This window comes from Xiphophorus couchianus, chromosome 15 (genome assembly GCF_001444195.1).
Source record: "Xiphophorus couchianus chromosome 15, X_couchianus-1.0, whole genome shotgun sequence".
In the NCBI taxonomy this organism is placed as follows: Eukaryota; Metazoa; Chordata; class Actinopteri; order Cyprinodontiformes; family Poeciliidae; genus Xiphophorus; species Xiphophorus couchianus.
Window position 1 is genome coordinate 24,243,756 of NC_040242.1, and position 18,128 is coordinate 24,261,883.

Sequence of the window (18,128 nt, forward strand, 5' to 3'; positions counted from 1 at the left end):
TACGGTCTAGATAAATTTCGAAAACATTTTACCGGAGCAGACATGCGTATCAATGTCAGGACCGATTTTGATACCAATCGTGCGATATTTGTGGGCGTGATGGCGATTTCAAAATTATTTTGGGATGAAAAATTCTCTTCATTTCTCACTCTAGCAGAGGGGCAATCAGTCTGAGGCACACTCTAATTTTAGGAAAAATGAAAAACTTTGGGTCACTTAGAGACAAATTGTGGACAAACCGTAATTGGTATCGACGAGCCGTCTTCACTTTCGAAGAGATCATGGACGTATCTACAAAATTAAATTTGAATGGCATTTCTACGTGAATTCATGACGACACGGAAAATCCTCAAAAATAGGGTATTTGAAGGATTTTTCCCATTGACTTATAATGGGGTTTTTTTTGTAGTTTTTTGCGAATTATGTCGCCATGTTAACCCCGAATCCCACCAAAAGTAATAGCTCCAATGGTGTGAATTTTCTGCACGTTTTGATATCTCATTTGTAGGTGTGCACGCAGCGGTATGAGCCGCATTAACGGTTACGGATGAAAAATAAAGAATTGGGAGAATAGTAATAGGTTCCTGCCATTGCTTTGCATGGCAGGCCCCAATTAATTAAGTACTGCATTGCCACTTAAAATTGCCCATTGCAAAAAATCATTAAGCATAATATTTTGCATTGCAAATTGCCATCTGAATAAAGGTGCTCATGAAACAAGTCTGGTCCCTGGTTGAAGATAGGGACTTGTATCTGGTCCCTTATAGGGACTTGTATCTGATAGGGACTTGTATCTGGTCCCTTATAGGGACTTGTATCTGATAGGGACTTGTATCTGGTCCCTAAAAGGGACCAGATACAAGTCCCTATCTTCAACCAGGGAGTCTGGTCCCTTATAGCTGGTCAGTAAAGACCATATATAAAATCGTCTTTACTGACCATTATATATGTGGTCAGTAAAGACCATATATATAAAATGGTCTTTACTGTTTTCTTTGGAGGCTGGTTCTAAACCAAATTTACCACAGGGGCCAGTGCAGACAGTGTTTTTATGGAAATACTTAAAAAATAATTATACATAAACAGAACAATATTTCATCATTGGGGCCTGCCATGCAAAGCAATGGCAGGAACCTATTGCTATTCTCCCAAGAAAAGTTTCTTTATTATTATAATTCTTTATTTTTCATCCGTAACCGTTAATGCGGCTCATACCGCTGCGTGCACACCTACAAATGAGGTATCAAAACGTGCAGAAAATTCACGCCATTGGAGCTATTACTTTTGGTGGGATTTGGGGTTAACATGGCGACATAATTCGCAAAAAACTATGAAAAAAAACCCATTATAAGTCAATGGGAAAAATCCTAGAAATACCCTATTTTTGAGGATTTTCCGTGTCGTCACGAATTCACGTAGAAATGTCATTCAAATTTCATTTTGTAGATACGTCTGTGATCTCTTCGAAAGTGAAGACGGCTCGTCGATACCAATTACGGTTTGTCCACAATTTGTCTCTAAGCGACCCAAAGTTTCTCATTTTTCCTAAAATTAGAGTGTGAATCTTCCTGAGTGCCCCTCTGCTAGAGTGAGAAATGAAGAGATTTTTTGAGCCCAAGATAATTTTGAAATCGCCATCACGCCCACAAATATCGCACGATTGGTATCAAAATCGGTCCTGACATGGATACGCCTGTCTGCTCCGGTAAAATGTTTTCGAAATTTATCTAGACCGTACGGTTTTCTGTCACGGTGCTTCAGAGCAAAGTCATGCGACAGGATTTTCTGAGGCTATCTCAGGCTCTCTCCCATGTATTTGACTAGAATTTCAGATCTGGGCACAACATTTCTTTCTCTCATCGCTGTAAATGCTCTGAGTGAGGTACAGATATGAATCTCGGGACTATCGCAGAAGACACATAGCCCTCTCATACACTTCAAACGCTTTTCGAATATGTATTACGGTTCCCGAATGGGAAGGATTTGTTTCCAATGCTTTTTTCAGTAAAACTTGTTGGCTCAAAGAGAGTATTCTCTGTCTCACCCTCTGTCACTAACAGTTCACACCCTGCTGAGACCATTATTTACCATAGCAACGGAACTCAAGAGGCTATTGGCTGCTGATTAGGACTACAAATACGCATCACTGTAGTTCTATCTAACCCTTTACAACTACTTGCTGCTATGGGCTGTATATAACTGATTTAACTCAGTAACTGTTACACATGGGATTAGTTTGGAACTTTAAAATGAAGCATAATAATAATTTCAAAATAAAAGCCTTGAATATTTTTACATGACGTAATTGCTCTTTTTGGCTTTATTTGACTTTTTCATCCAAAGCACTGTTACACATGGGATTAGTTTGGCCCTTTGAAATGAAGCATACTGAAAATTTCAAAATAAAAGCCTTGAATATTTTTACATCAACTACTTGCGTTTTCAGCATTATATAACTGATTTAACCCAATGACTATTACACATGGGATTAGTTTGGCCCTTTGAAATGAAGTTTAACAAAAATTCCAAAGTAAAAGCCTTTAATATTTTTACATCAACTACTTGTGTTTTGAGCATTATATAACTGATTTTATCCAATGACTGTTATTCATGGGATTAGGTTGGCCCTTTGAAATGAAGCTTAACAAAAATTTCAAAATAAAAGCCTTGAATATTTTTACATCATGTAATTGCTCTTTTTGGCTTTATTTGACTTTTTCATCCAAAGCACTGTTACACATGGTATTAGTTTGGCCCTTTGAAATGAAGCATACTGAAAATTTCAAAATAAAAGCCTTGAATATTTTTACATGACGTAATTGCTCTTTTTGGCTTTATTTGACTTTTTCATCCAAAGCACTGTTACACATGGGATTAGTTTGGCCCTTTGAAATGAAGCATACTGAAAATTTCAAAATAAAAGCCTTGAATATTTTTACATCAACTACTTGCGTTTTCAGCATTATATAACTGATTTAACCCAATGACTATTACACATGGGATTAGTTTGGCCCTTTGAAATGAAGTTTAACAAAAATTCCAAAGTAAAAGCCTTTAATATTTTTACATCAACTACTTGTGTTTTGAGCATTATATAACTGATTTTATCCAATGACTGTTATTCATGGGATTAGGTTGGCCCTTTGAAATGAAGCTTAACAAAAATTTCAAAATAAAAGCCTTGAATATTTTTACATCATGTAATTGCTCTTTTTGGCTTTATTTGACTTTTTCATCCAAAGCACTGTTACACATGGTATTAGTTTGGCCCTTTGAAATGAAGCATACTGAAAATTTCAAAATAAAAGCCTTGAATATTTTTACATGACGTAATTGCTCTTTTTGGCTTTATTTGACTTTTTCATCCAACGCACTGATAAACATAGGATTAGTTTGGCGCTTTGAAATGAAGCTTAACAAACATTTCAAAATAAAAGCCTTTAATATTTTTACATCAACTACTTGTGTTTTGAGCATTATATAACTATTTTAACCCAAGGACTATTACGCATGGGATTAGTTTGGCCCTTTGAAATGAAGTTTAACAAAACTTCCAAAATAAAAGCCTTGACAAAATTTTAAATCATACTGAATGGTGCACGTCCGCCTTACTTAACGTACTTGTGGTTCTCCGCGTGCTACTGATTATGTTGCGGCGTTCTTTAGCGTCGATGCCAATTTGTGGCGTGACAACGCCGGGCCCAAACCCACGGGCGCGCCTTGGCAGGCCCCGGCTAAATTTCTTCCGAAATTTTCTAGTTTAATATTGTGAACCAAAGAGCCACTTGTGTCTCCAGAGATTCAGGTTGCAGATCCCTGATGGAAAGTGTGATCCTATTTCCATACAGCAGTTTAAAGAGGAGTACCATAATTTTTAATTCATTAAATTAATTTTTATTAAAAATAATTTTTATGTTTTTTTACCCCTCCAGGGGGTCTTTTGTGGGCTCTAGTGTCCCTTATATGAAAGCAGGCGGTCAGGAAAGGTGGAAAGACATGCGGCAAATATCGTCAGGTCCAGGAGTCAAACCCGCAACTCCGCGTCGAGGACTCAAGGTCAACAAACATGGGTCGCGCTATCCCGTACTCTGCAAGGCACGCACATTTTTATGTATTTTTAATAATACCTTAAAAATAAAATTGTGAAGGTTTAAAAAATATCTACCACTGAATATTTAAAAAAGACATTTATTTAGTATAATTTCTTTAGAACCCCTGTTGGCCCCCTGGACTACAGGTCTGGGTCTGGTGCATTTTTGCTTAGCATGTTTTTTCTTCATTGATAGGAAGTCAGATTATCCAAACTGGTAAACCACATTAATAAAGTATTGGTGAAATAATACATTAAATTACCTCTCAGCAATTATTGTTCAGAGGTCAAATAATGTAGGAAATATTTATATATTTACTGTTAATCTATTGTGATTTGTTCTTTAAATGACCACTTATTTTGGCTAATGTTATTATTTATTAAATACCACCCAAACTCAACATCCTAAGCAAATAATCAAACCACAATAGTCAACTAAAATCACAATAAGAAACTCAGTCAATCATAGCCAAATGTTCTGTACCATATCAGCCTCAGGAGATGATTGGGGATGAAGAGACGCTGATGTCTGGTTCTTTAGGTTCTGACGGGTCTGCAGTGTTCCTCTCCTGAGCCATTCTGTCTAGCTAGCACATACATTTTTTTTTGTCTTTCGATATACAAGGTGTCCATCGTAAATGAAATTGTTCAGCTTATAATGCGAGTCTTTTCACTTACGTCTGTATTTTTAAAAATGTTTTTGCTTCTAAGGACATGGAATCGGGTAGAGGACCTTTTAAAAAGACGCGGGTAAATAGCAGCTCACCGCTGCTGCGTAGTGTCCGTCTCTAGGCAACCGTGACGGCAATGTTGGTCCATAGCGTTCAGGGGTCCTTTAGGTCCCGCCACGATGATGTAGCTGACCTTAATATTTCCTGTGTTTTATTTTGGTCATTATTGTTGAACTTAGTGTTGACGTGTGTATTATAGGCGTGTCTTTCAGACAGTTATGTATCGGTTCAATACGGGACGCACATTTAACGGGCAAATATGGGACGACTCTGTATTTTACGGGATGAATGGCAATCCTATTCTAGATGCTAGAATCGCCACTGGCTAAGCGCAAAATGACTAGCTAGTCTCGGTTCCAACACAACGCATGCGCACAGCAGCTTGGAGTCTATCAGTGACAGCTCAGGCCCTGCCAGTACTGTAGTTATAATTTTTTTTATACAGATTTTAGTAAAACAAACTTAAAACAATAAGTAAGCATCAATGGAGAATTAAAAATATTTTGAAGGGATGATGAAAAATGTAGTACCTTTTACTACCTTTAGTTACTTCTTACTACCTTTTACTTGCCTTAATTTGAGCTCATTTAATTAACAACCTTTTACTACAGTGCAGAAACCTTGTCTCAAATAATTTTCTGGATACTGTAAAGATCTCTGTATGTTATTTTTTCATTTAATTAATTCATTCAAAGTGGTAAGGCACATTAATTGACATGACTGCAGTGGACAGCCAAAATATTCACAGTTCTCTATTCGCAGATTCACCTATTTGCGGATTTTCCTTTGGACCATAACTCCCAATTATTTGAGTAAAAATATTTGGAGCATATCTAAAATATCCAAAGTAACATGCAGCTTTACAACCTGAAATACCCACATGCAAAATTACTTCACACACTATTGGCTGGTGCTTGTAAATTAGGCAATCCAGGAGCACCATTTGTTTTCCTTGACACTGATTGGCTATACCCCCAAGAGTTTACGGTTTCTTACCTTTTGGGATAGACAACATCACAAGCTGCATAAAGTGATTTACAGGGAAAAACAACCAAAATATTTAAAGACATAAAATACAAAATGATCACAAAACATTTTAAATGGCTATTAAACTAACAAAGACAACTCACCTTACCAGTATGTTTTTGACTGGTAAGGTAAAAGGACATAATTAAAATAAAGCCATTTGGGTCAAAATACCGTTAAAAAAAAGAGTCTTCATAAACAAGCGGAAATCAGGAAAGCACAAGATGTTGGAGTCTGCAAGCACCTCACTGAAACTAATGGCAGCAGCGCTAAGACGCTTCCACTATACATATCAATGCATTTTAAGATGTGTATTGTGTTTGAACCATACATATAGTGGAACTGAAACTGTGTTAAAAGTTGAAAAGGTTATGTTGTTCATTGTATATGTAATTAATTGTACAGATCAAGTAAAGCACAACACAGAAAAAATCTAAATAATTGTGAGGGATATATCTTGGGAACACATAAGAGACTAGGGGCAGAAGGGAAGATAGGAGGACAGGAAGACAAAAACTGATCATCTTACAATGGAACACTAGAAGCCTTATTGCAAATGGACAGGAGGTTTATTAAAGAATTTAAAGAAGATCTAGATATTATATGTATTCAGGAAACTTGGCTTAAACCAAATCTCGATTTTGTTATAAAAGGATACGAAAGCATTAGAAGAGACAGAGAGGGAGGATCTGGAGGAGGGTGTATAACATTCATAAAACAGGGAATTCAGTTTGGACTGTTGGCTAAAGGAAGAGAATGAGAATATATAATTATTGAAATTTGGACAGTAAATGGACGATTTAAAATAATCAATTTCTATAATCCATGTAAAAGACTTTCAATAGATTTAATGGAGAAACTTGGGATATTTTTAGAGGGTAAAGTTATTTGGTGTGGGGACTTTAATGGGCATAGCTCATTATAGAGTCATCATAATGATAAAATGGGGATATAATACAAGAAATAATGGATGTTAAAAATTTGGTATGTATAAATGATGGAAGTGGAACCAGAATTACTTTTAGAGATAATACAGCGTCAGCAATTGACTTAACATTAGCTTCAAATTCTCTAGCAGGTGTTTGTTTATGGCAAGTAATCAATAAAACAACTATAGGAAGTGATCATTGTCCTATTATGACTGAAATAAAGTTAAATATAGAGAGGTATTGTATGAAAGGGATAAAGAAACTGTGTTTTAGGTCTACAGATTTGGAAACCTTTAGGAATAGTAGTGAAATAAAAATGCAAAAAGTAGATATGAATAGTAGTATTAATGATTTTAATTTTTCTATATGCTATGTTAGAATGAGTTAATCAGGCTATAAGGAAGAAAGGCGGGGGAAGGCATTCTGATGCCCTGGTGAACATCAGAATGTACTGAAGTTACCAAGAAACAGAATAAAGCTTTCAAATTATTAAAAAGAAATCACAATTTTCAGAATTTGAATGAATACAAGAAATTGCAAATGATTGCGAGAAGATTTATTAAACATGCAAAAAGAGATTATTGGAGGAGTTTTTATAATTCGGTAGGGAGGGAGACAGATATTTCTAAGGTATGGGCAACGATTAAAAGGATGAATGGGATTAAAAGAGTGAGTCAAACACTAAATGATGGAGAAATAGCAGCAGTGAATGACAGAGAAAAGGCAAAAATGTTGGTAAATACTTTTATTGAAATTCATAATTCTGAAAGTATTAGTGAAGAAGGAAAAAATTAAGAGGAAAAAACAATTTTAGAGAACAAGGATTCATTGCAGCAAATGGAAGATAAAAATTATCGATTCAATATGTCGTTTACAATAGCAGAACTGAATAGGGCACTTAAAAAATATGAGTTATCAGCTCCAGGAAAAGATCAAATTTGCTATGTTATGGTTAGTAATTTAAGTGAGTCATTTAAAAATATTTTATTAGAAATGTATTAATCAAAATTAGAAGAATGGGTATAAATGGCCATATGTCTAGATGAATTAAAAAACTTCTAGAACAAAGATAAAGTGAGGATAGTGAAGGATTCTTCTGAAAGTTTGAATATTGAAAATGGGACACTACAGGGAAGAATAGTAAGTCCATTATTATTTTCAATGGTAGTTAATGATATGTTTCAGGAAGTAGAGGGTGGAATGGGATTTTCATTTTTAGCTGATGATGGAACAATGTGGGAAAGAGGAGGAAATTTAGAATTTATTGTAAAGAAGCTTCAAGCAGCAATTTTAGTTGTAGAAAAATTGACATATAAATGTCTCTCTGTAGAGAGAAAACTAAAATAATGTTTTTTACAAGGAAAAGAGTTGAAAAAATAACTTAAAGTTACATGGTCAGGATTTGGAAAGAGTTAAACAATTTAAATTTCTTGGGATGTGATTTGATGAAAGAATGACATGGGGTGTACACATTAAGAAAATAATAAATGTTGGAAGATGTGTTGCGACATGAGGTGTTTTGTTGGAACGCAGTAGGGAGCTAATAGAAATTAATTAAAAGCAATTTATACTTAGGTCAGTCTTGGACTATGGATATAGTCTATTACTCAGCAGCAGATACAAACCTCTATTATTTAAATATTATCCAATATCAGGTTTTAAGAGTATGTACTCTTACCTGTAATCTTCAAAAGCAGCATTACAGGTTGAAATGGGAGAAATGCCTCTTAAAGTTAGAAGGGATCAATTATCTTTAAACTACTGGTCAAATTTACAGGGACAAAGAAATGATCATCCAACATTAGAGGTGCTTAAACCTGACTGGGAAAAGGAAAACAGACAATTAAAGAGCTTTGCATGGACAATAAATTCTAAAGATAATGAAATTCATTTAAATCAATTAGATATACAGTATGTCAGACAGTTCCATTACCTGCAGTACCATCTTGGACACTTCCTGGTGAGGAAGTAGATTTTTAATTTTTAGAAAAGAAGAACAAAGATAAATTTCTTATTATGAATAAATATATACATGAATACTTAAATCAGTATTATAACTGCAAATATACACAGATGCATCAAACAATACAACTAATAGGGTAGAAATAGCATTTATTGTGCCACAGTTTCAAATTAAAGTGGGAAAAAGGATTAGTGATCAGTGTATGCAGGAGAAATGCTTACTTTATTTTTAGCAGTTCAGTGGATGGAAGAGGTAAGACCATTAAAATCTATAATTTCCTCAGATTCTAGTACTTCATTAGTCAGTTTGCAAAATAACCAGTCAGACAGTAGACCAGATATATTCATTGAAATACAACAAACACTTTATAGAATCAATATGATGGGACTAACAGTAAATTTTGTATGGATTCCAGCACATCATGAGGTTAAGGGAAGTGAAATGGCAGATATGATGGCTAAAGAGAGTACCAGTCGGGTAAAGATAGACATTAATGTTGGTTTTAGCTTAATAGAAATAAAAGGTATTATTAAAGAAAAATGAAAGAAGGGTGGCAAAAGTTATGGGTTGAAGAAAGGAAAGGACAGTGGTTTAATAAAGTCCAATAGAGAATTGGACAAATGAGAAGAACAGAATGAAACAGGAGTGTAGTGGAAAATTATTACAAGTTAACATCTGCTGATCCTTATATTAAATGCTTGTGAACTCTCACCAAAAGAACCCATTTGGGCTTCACACACAAGGTTGGAAGTTGTTTTCCCACAGCTGCATGGGAACCAGACTGTCTCTCACATGTTTTGGATTCATTATCCCTGGTATAATACCTATGTGTTGACTCTGACTGGGGAAGCTTTTTCATTCGGAACTTCTTCATAATTTACTGTCTTACAAGCTCTCTATATTGTGCACAATATGCAAATAAACCTGACTGAGTGGTTTCACCTGACAGTGCTTGGAAATAATTTTTTTTCCACAACAATTTGGTGCCGTGACCCGGATCCCTCGACTAGACATTCGAGGATGTTGACAAGCAAGGCGCCGACCTGGACACTAGGCTCCAGCCTCAAACCTCGCTTAGGATTTAAGAGAAGGCTGCTGGTCGGCTCCACAGCTCCAGTGCTGGAATCAACTAAATCAATCCACTGTTATCTGATGAGATACTCACTCAAGCTAATAAATTCATTTTATAAATTCTAAATTATAAAATCTAAAATAGCAAAGGATCCAATAAATCTTTCACCCTGGGAAATAGAGATTGATGGGTTACTAAAATAGATACAGGAAAAAAAGAGAAGAAGAAAAATGTAAATGAAAATAAATAAATTTTAAAAATAAGGGAATAAGATTTTCCTTGAAGATATCTACTTGGGGTATCTGTCAGAGAGGAAAAGGCACTCATAAAGATGAAGAAAAGTCTTTATAGAGGAATAGATACTCATAAAGATTTGTTGTTTTGCTTGGAAACGCTGAGGAAAAATCTTTATAGAGGAAGTGGAACCACTGGTTTCTAGGATGAGTCCTAGTGAAAGTCCTTATCGGTAAATAAGGCAAGTATTTACTGGAGTTTTGGTTTTCTAAATTGAGGGAACCAAACTTTAGAGTATCCTAAAGACCTTTATCTGAAATAAAGGCCCCTCTTAGAGGATTAAGAGGCAGAGCGACCACAAAGCGGGTTAGGGGTTAGGGTTAGGGTTAGGGTTACCCTACCCTTTGTTGGATTCTGCGAAGACGTTTTCAGTCTAAAACGGATATCCTACCCAATTCAGAAGAATGGGTCTAGGTGGTTCCATCAATGAGGTTCCTCCTCATTGTTAAGCTGGCAGAGGCTGTTCCAGAGGCCATTCCAGGTGCAACTCGTGACCAACACACCTGCAAGTCCAGGAAGGAACAACCTGATTCCACACCAGCCACTGTGAGGGAGTACCAGAACCTCTCTGTAATGTCCATCTACGTAGATCACAACTCTAAATCTGAAACAACAGAATGAGTAGCAAAACTTCACTCTACCAAGTATCAAGTACTACAACTTCTGACACCAAAGAGGACAACATCCAGAGTAACAGCTAGTTTAAATGTTTCTTAAAGGCTTTCCACTCAAAGAATTATTGCTGGTCCACTGGCGAGAGGCCGAAGCAGAGAGTGAAGATTTGTACCAACACTTTTCTGACAGGAGGCAACAAATCCTCCTGAGCAGATAGACTGTAATCAGTGTTCCTGCTTCTACAACACTTTACCTACTTTCCAGATGGGAAAATCTATGATTTCTTGTAGGGTTTTTGAATGGACACTTACAGTATCTATACCTTCATTGCATCAATGTAAGCTTTTAATAGGGTTTCTAGAAAACACCTGAAATTGGGTAACTTAATTATGATAGTTTTTAGTTGTTTGACTCCAAAGAAAGTTTATGAGTTTAGAAATTCATTTTCTTAACCATAAGAAAAGTCAACTTAAAATAATTCAAATGTGTGTAAAATTAAAACTGATAAGTTTAAAAGTTTATACTTGGTTAATTACAAGCTAAGCATCAGAAATACACTAATTTATGTTCTCTGTTACCACATTAAAATAAGAACTTAAGGTTTAGATTAGATAAATGAACTAAATGTCTTAATATGCAGCATCAGGCTGTAACACCAAAATTAAAATGTGCATAAAATCAAAAGTGAAGGGGTTGACATAAATAACATGTAATGCATGTTGAGATTTTTTTAGCATAAAAATCTGATTTGACAAAATCTTAGTTAACGCCATAAAGATTGAAACTCAATCTAAGACGTTTCTAACTTTTAATGCTGAACTACCAACTTGAAGAAATTACATGACCAATGAATGCTTTTTGAATCTATGCATTGTTTCATAATTATAATTAGAATTACTTTCTTATCATCTTTTACTTAAAACAAAAATATCTGATTTTCACAAAAATATATTCCCCTCCTTTGTGTTTATCCTTAAATATGCACTCAAAAAGAAAATCAACTTCAGAGATTACGTGGTTTTTCATATATTTAATTTTGACCAAAGAAGATGAAATCAGATGTTGCTTGGTTGTTTATAACTTGGATTTATTTAGAATCAAAGAGGATGAAGTTAAATTTGAAATTGTTTTGTTTTATTTTGAAGTGGGTGCATTAGAATCAGATGGGGCAACATTAAAATTTTGCTTGCTGATTATAACATGGGTTATATTAAAATCAAAGAGGATGTGATTATATTAAATTTTAATTAGATTTTCAAAAGAGGATGACTTAGTATTACTTGAACTTTAAATTTTAATTTAGGATTAAAATAATTAACCCAAGTATAAGACCTACATTTTCATTAACATAAGTAACAGAAAATGTAATAATTCATGAATATTAAGTGTTAGGGAGGTCTAAAGATTGAAATGGATGCACTTATTTTGCAGGGAAGAATTTAGAATTAAACAAGTTACTTATTCCAAATACAGCATTTCTCCTTTTAAGGTTTCCTTAAAAATGACAAAACGTATACAGGACCATCTCTCCAGCAAAGAGAGGTTGCAGGATAAGTTACCTAACAGAAGTAACAATAATAAAGGGATGAATGGATGAATGCCGGTAGGTTATTTGTATCTTGCATATATGGTTTTGTTAGATCTTGCAGGATAATGTTTTAAGGACTGATTGAATATGTAATGTCTTAAAATGTATGGGATAATTTTTCACTTCTCACCATAAAGATTTTTGAAATTTCCTTTTATATAATTAGTGGGAATGGGATAAAATTTTACATGTGATTAATAGTAAATATTACATATTTACTTATAATCAAAAGGAGGGAAATTGTGGTGGAAAATTATTGCAAGTTAACATCTGCTGATCATGTTATATTAAATGCTTGTAAACTCTCACCAAAAGAACCCATTTGGGCTTCACACACAAGGTTGGAAGTTGTTTTCCCACAGCTGCATGGGAACCAGACTGTCTCTCACATGTTTTGGATTCATTATCCCTGGTATAATACCTACAGTATGTGTTGACTCTGCCTGGGGAAGCTTTTTCATTCGGAACTTCTTCATTATTGATTGTCTTACAAGCTCTCTATATTGTGCACAATATGCAAATAAACCTGACTGAGTGATTTCACCTGACAGTGCTTGGAAATAAATGTTTTCCACAACAAGAGATAGCTGTTTCATGACTTACAATCGGACACACTGATTGTAATGTCAGAATAGCTCATTATTTTTGATAGGGAAACATCAGACAGGGAAATGTGACTGTGGACCATGTTATTTTGCATTGTAGGAATTACTGGATTTGATGTCATGTGGTCCACACTTCTTACCGGTTGGTGGCGGTAATGCCACCAAGGTTTCTTGCCAACCGCCAATAAATTTCAAGAAGAAGAAGCAATAGTGGGTTTTTATGATACAACCAGCATGGGTGCTCGACTCGCGCGGATGTTCCGAAACTATAACGTGGAGAACCGCGCGCTGCGAGAGATCTCCAAAGAGAAGCCGAGGTCAGCACCCCGGCACGCGACCACAGCGACGCCGTCCGCCGTTAGCTCTGAGGGTGAGAGGCTGAGCTGCTTGTGTAACCTTAAGGGGCATACGCACTGTGGGCTCGGTTTTCTAGAACATGCCTCGGGTCATGTGTGGTAACTGGTTTGTTCTGTGTTATAGTCGCGGAGTTGGTGATGAAGAAGAATGAGTCGTTGTTGGAACATCTCAGGTCTGTGTATGTAGAGTCCACGGATCCAACAGCAGCTCCAGAGGTCAGACTGAGTCCTATCTGTCTCTATCTCTGTCCCTGTCTCTGCTAAATGACAGCAGGACCTCAGAATGTTCAGTTCTGTCCTCAGTTAGACCAGGATAAACAGGACTTGACTGAATGTTGGTGTTCTAGTTCAGTGGTTCTCAAACTTTTTTCAGTGATGTACCCCCTTAAAAATATATTTTTAGTCAAGTACCCCCTGACACGGGCAAAACATTTTTGGAATTAAAAGGGGGTACAGTGCTGTAAAATCACTGTCTGATTTATTAAAGCCAAACAACTTATATCAGTGAACCTGACAAATACATCCATATTGCAAACATTGCATGGTTAAACAAAAAAGAAAAACAGAAGACGGTGACCACCAGGAAGGTATAAAACCAGTCAAACCGTTTTATTTTAAAGGATATTGAAACTAAATACTGAATATAAAATTCAGTACATGAACACACATTTATATTTTATTGAAGTTTTCACAAAATAATTTTTCCCAAGACTTATTATGAGGAGCCTACTGATTTTTTAAAGATATTTTGAAAAGCTTCACGTACCCCCTGCAGTACCTCCACGTACCCCCAGGGGTACACGTACCCCCATTTGAGAACCCCTGTTCTAGTTGATAGACCAACACAAACTAGAGCAGATCTGTTTATTAAACGAAAAAATCAGATGATTCTAATATATTTTACACGTTAAAATCTTATTTTACCCTGATACCCCTAATTAAATCCAGTGTAACAAATACCCTTCAGAAGTCATGTGATTAATAAATGGAGTCCACCTGCGTCAGGACTAATTCAGCATAGCCTGTATGCATAGAGCTATGTGTGACAGAAAACTAACACTGCACATCATGTTGAGCAAAGCATCGTTACTGTAAAGCATGGTGATGGCAGCATCATGCTTTGGGGTGCTGTTATTCTGCAAGCTCAGTGAAGGGAAGAAGAATGCAGTTGCACACAAGAGAAGTCTCAGAAAACAACGTGGAGGGTGCAGTCAAAGACTCACCCTCCAACTGAATCCTGAACATCCACTCAAAGCGTCAGTGGAAGGGCTCAGATCAAATCATGTGCTTGTAATAAATTTCCTAGTTAAAGCGCCATTTTAACTAGGCGCACAAAAAATTTGTGTGTAGATTTTTTTGTCTATACACAAAATCTGTGTTGTAGACAAAAATTTGTCTATAACAATTTTTGACAAATTGTTGTAGAGATGATCCAATTTGACTAATCTCTGCTAAGAAAAAATCTCCTAAATTGTTTGGCCTTTGGATGCGCAAAGCTGGTAGATACATGGCTAAGAACAGCTGAAATAAATATAAGTTCTGTTAAGATCTGATTTGGTTGGGCTAAGTGCCAAAGCACACCACATTTTTTATGTTATTTGTAAAACATAAACAAACAAAAAAAACTTCTTTTTTTTTTCTACATCAATGCACCACAATGCAATGCCACTATTGCTAAAAATTATGGTCGGGACATTTAATACATTAGTTAACAGCATAGATTTTAATGTGTTAAACTTTTTAATGCAAGTAATTGTATTATTTTTAATATAATTTCAGATTTTTTAATACATTTTGTCCAGGTTACTTAAAAATGAAGCTTTATTTAAGCTTAGTGTTGCAGTTACATTTTTTAAACTGCAGAAAAGTTAAGTGTTAGAAATGCAAATGTAAATTTCGGCCAATGTTGATTAATACTTTGTGGCAGTAGTTACCAATATTTTATTTTATCAAATGTTTTATTTGATTACTTGATTGTCAGAATAATCAATAGATTTCTTGAATACTAAAATAATTGTTTACAACAGCTCCAGTTCTTTACACCAACTGCCTGCTGTATCATTTCCCCACAGTTTTCGGGGGATGCATCTGCAGGTAAAGAAGCAGACCGGAGGCCCCTCAGAGTCAGTTTACCAGGAAGCGCATTCGGCCTGCCAGAGCTCACAGATGTTCCTAAAGGGAAGCTGACCCTTGCCGAAGCTCTCACGGCTCTCGGCAGCCACCAGCACCAGCCCCGGACCTGGTCGGCGGAAAAGATTGCGCAGGAATATTGCCTGGAATTACAAGACACAAAATCTGTGGTTGAATTCTTTATCCCTTTCAAGGTTGAGATCATCCCTCCAAAGAGTAGAACTGCCAAGCAAATAAAGGTTTCCTAAGAATGGAGTCAGGAGGAATGGAGAAGCTTTTACCTCACTTATTTATTGTCTGTAATGTTAGAGTGGGAAAGGATGTAACTTTCACATGATTTAAGTGATGTTTACATGGAACGATAGAGCACTTGTAATATGAATAGATGAAAAAAAAAACCCATATTAATCACAGTAATCTGATCAAAAAAAGTCCATGAAGACGACATTCTCTTCTCCAATTGGTTGTTCAGGGCTCTCCCTGTCGTGCAAAGTAGAGATGCACAAAACAAAGTGGGTTTTTCTGTTTTGTTTTTTTTTTACATTGAAGACCTACAGATTTTAATTTCTATTTACGAATCATAAATGACAAAGTACCAATGTTATTACATTTTTAAATTTAACTCAAACGAAGTAGAATTAGATGGATTTATTACTTTCCAAATGATAAAAATTGTTATTGATGCAAAGTTATACTAATGATTAAATGAGTAGAACTATTATTTATTTCTTTTTGTTGTTAAGGGCCTCCACCTTTTAAGGTCACCCTGCTGCTGTGGTCGAACTATACCAATACTCACAGTGCCCCTACGCCCCTCTATGAAGTGTGTACTTAATCAAAGGGAACATAAGTGTTCAAGTGTGCAGATTACTAGTGTTCAAAGAGAATTTTGACATTGTGTCACAACTTCGACATCCAAAATGGTGGGACTGTTCACTGCTTTGGCACTTGGACTGCTAAAAAATACAACAAAAAATCTATTCTAAATGTACAGTATTTTTGCTTTCCAACGTCAATGCTAGAGATATTTAGCTGTTCAATCATGTTTTGCTAAGGCTTGTTGAATACAGAGCAAAATTTGATCTAATCGCACATGCTCAGTAGAGTGAAACAAAAATTTCAATACTTTACTCTTGAAAGCTGTTTTTTTTTTTCTTTTTTTGTGACACACAACTTGCTCTGTAAACATTATATTTCCAACATGGCAAAAAATACTCATCAATATGCACTAACATTGAATTTAACAGTTATAAAGGCAACTAAGGTTTGACTAATTAAGAGACATGATTACATTTTGAGTTGTTTCTTGAAAAAAAACATCTTTTATGTGGCTTAAAGTTAGATATAAAGTGGAGCTGATGTGCTAACAAAGACAAAGAGGCCTGATGCTACATTTTGAGAAATAAAAAGACAAATGGAATTAAAATGTCCTTTTTAAAATAAATTATGAATGTTTGACTTGTTACAAGAAATTCACAAGGAACACTCTGACTTCAATTTTCTTCCTCTCTAGCCTAAGAAGAAAACATTTGTTTAAAAATTGTGAAAATAAGAACCAAATGTCTTTGTACTCCACTCCCACAAAAACATTAAGATACGAGTTTTTGTGCATCAATTTTAGATGAATTGAATAAAGTTTTCCCTGTAATTACTTTCTGCAAAAGAAATTCAACATATATATCAATTCGTGTGTATTTTGTGACTGAGACTTTCAGACAATACACATTTTTTCAGTTGCAACTTCTTTCGTTTTTAGAAAGATTTTTAAAAGTGGATATACAGTTTATTGCATCTTTAAGTTTTATTATACCATAATAAAATTTGGACTTCTAACAGGGCAGGGCCGTGCAGAGACCTATGGAGGGGCAGGGACTCAAATTTAAAAAAGGGGCACATCGAACAAAAACTCCATACAACAACATAGCAACAACCCATATTAATCAAGAATTTAATTGGATCCTACTATATCATTGCCATCATGCGGGGAAATGCAAAGCAATTATAGTCTATATTTTCCCCAACAGGTATAAAGTTTCTGTTTCTGCTGCTGACAGTCCTGGAGAGCTGAGCTGATCTGAGACTGTAGCTGTTAAACAGACCAGAGGAGAGAAGGTCTCTGGTTATGAAGTTACGAAATAAGCAAAATTGCTGCCATTTTACTAATTAAGCCCTAATATCTATTTAACCTCTAGAACAACATGGCTGCAGACTGATTTATAGATCAAAAAGCTCAAAGGGGTTTATATAATAGTTTGATGTTAGCACCTCTAAGGCCTAGAATTATAAGACTGGGATATCAAGGCAAAGAAAACTCAGTAGCTGCTGGTAGGGGCCATTCAGGGGCCTCCAGACATTCAGGGGCCCCTACAAATGGTTTAATTGTAACACAGATAATAGATCTAAACCTGTAGCATCATTTGTAGAGAATGACAATGCTATTACATTTTATTTAATGCATTCAGCTGAGAAAAATAAATAGTACATTTAGGATTTAATTAGGAAGTTTACTTTGTAAAAGTTTAAAGAATCATCTTGAGTTTGATTGTTGTGTTACCATGGCTACAATATGGTGTAATCTTTGTGTTTGAATTGGGTTTGTTCACAAATACATCACAGCAAATAACCAATAATCAGTGATTGATTTTAAACTGTTGCTGAACTTTTAAAGGTGTTGAGGGGATCCGATTTGGTGGCCTTAGGATCTCATCTCTGCTTTTCGCAGACGATGT

General features: G+C 35.5%; 1 protein-coding gene across 5 annotated transcripts in view; it reads left to right on the forward strand.

Annotated features, from left to right (window-relative positions):
• dse (dermatan sulfate epimerase) overlaps nt 1-15,646 on the forward strand; it is a 77,263-nt gene extending 61,617 nt beyond the window's left edge. For all 5 annotated transcript variants that reach the window (XM_028040072.1, XM_028040074.1, XM_028040076.1 and 2 more), the window contains one exon: nt 15,342-15,646. In XM_028040072.1, the coding sequence (XP_027895873.1) occupies nt 15,342-15,456 (115 nt within the window). In that variant the 3' untranslated portion in view covers nt 15,457-15,646. The remainder of the gene's footprint in view (nt 1-15,341) is intronic.
• The last annotated feature ends 2,482 nt before the right edge of the window (nt 15,647-18,128 follow it).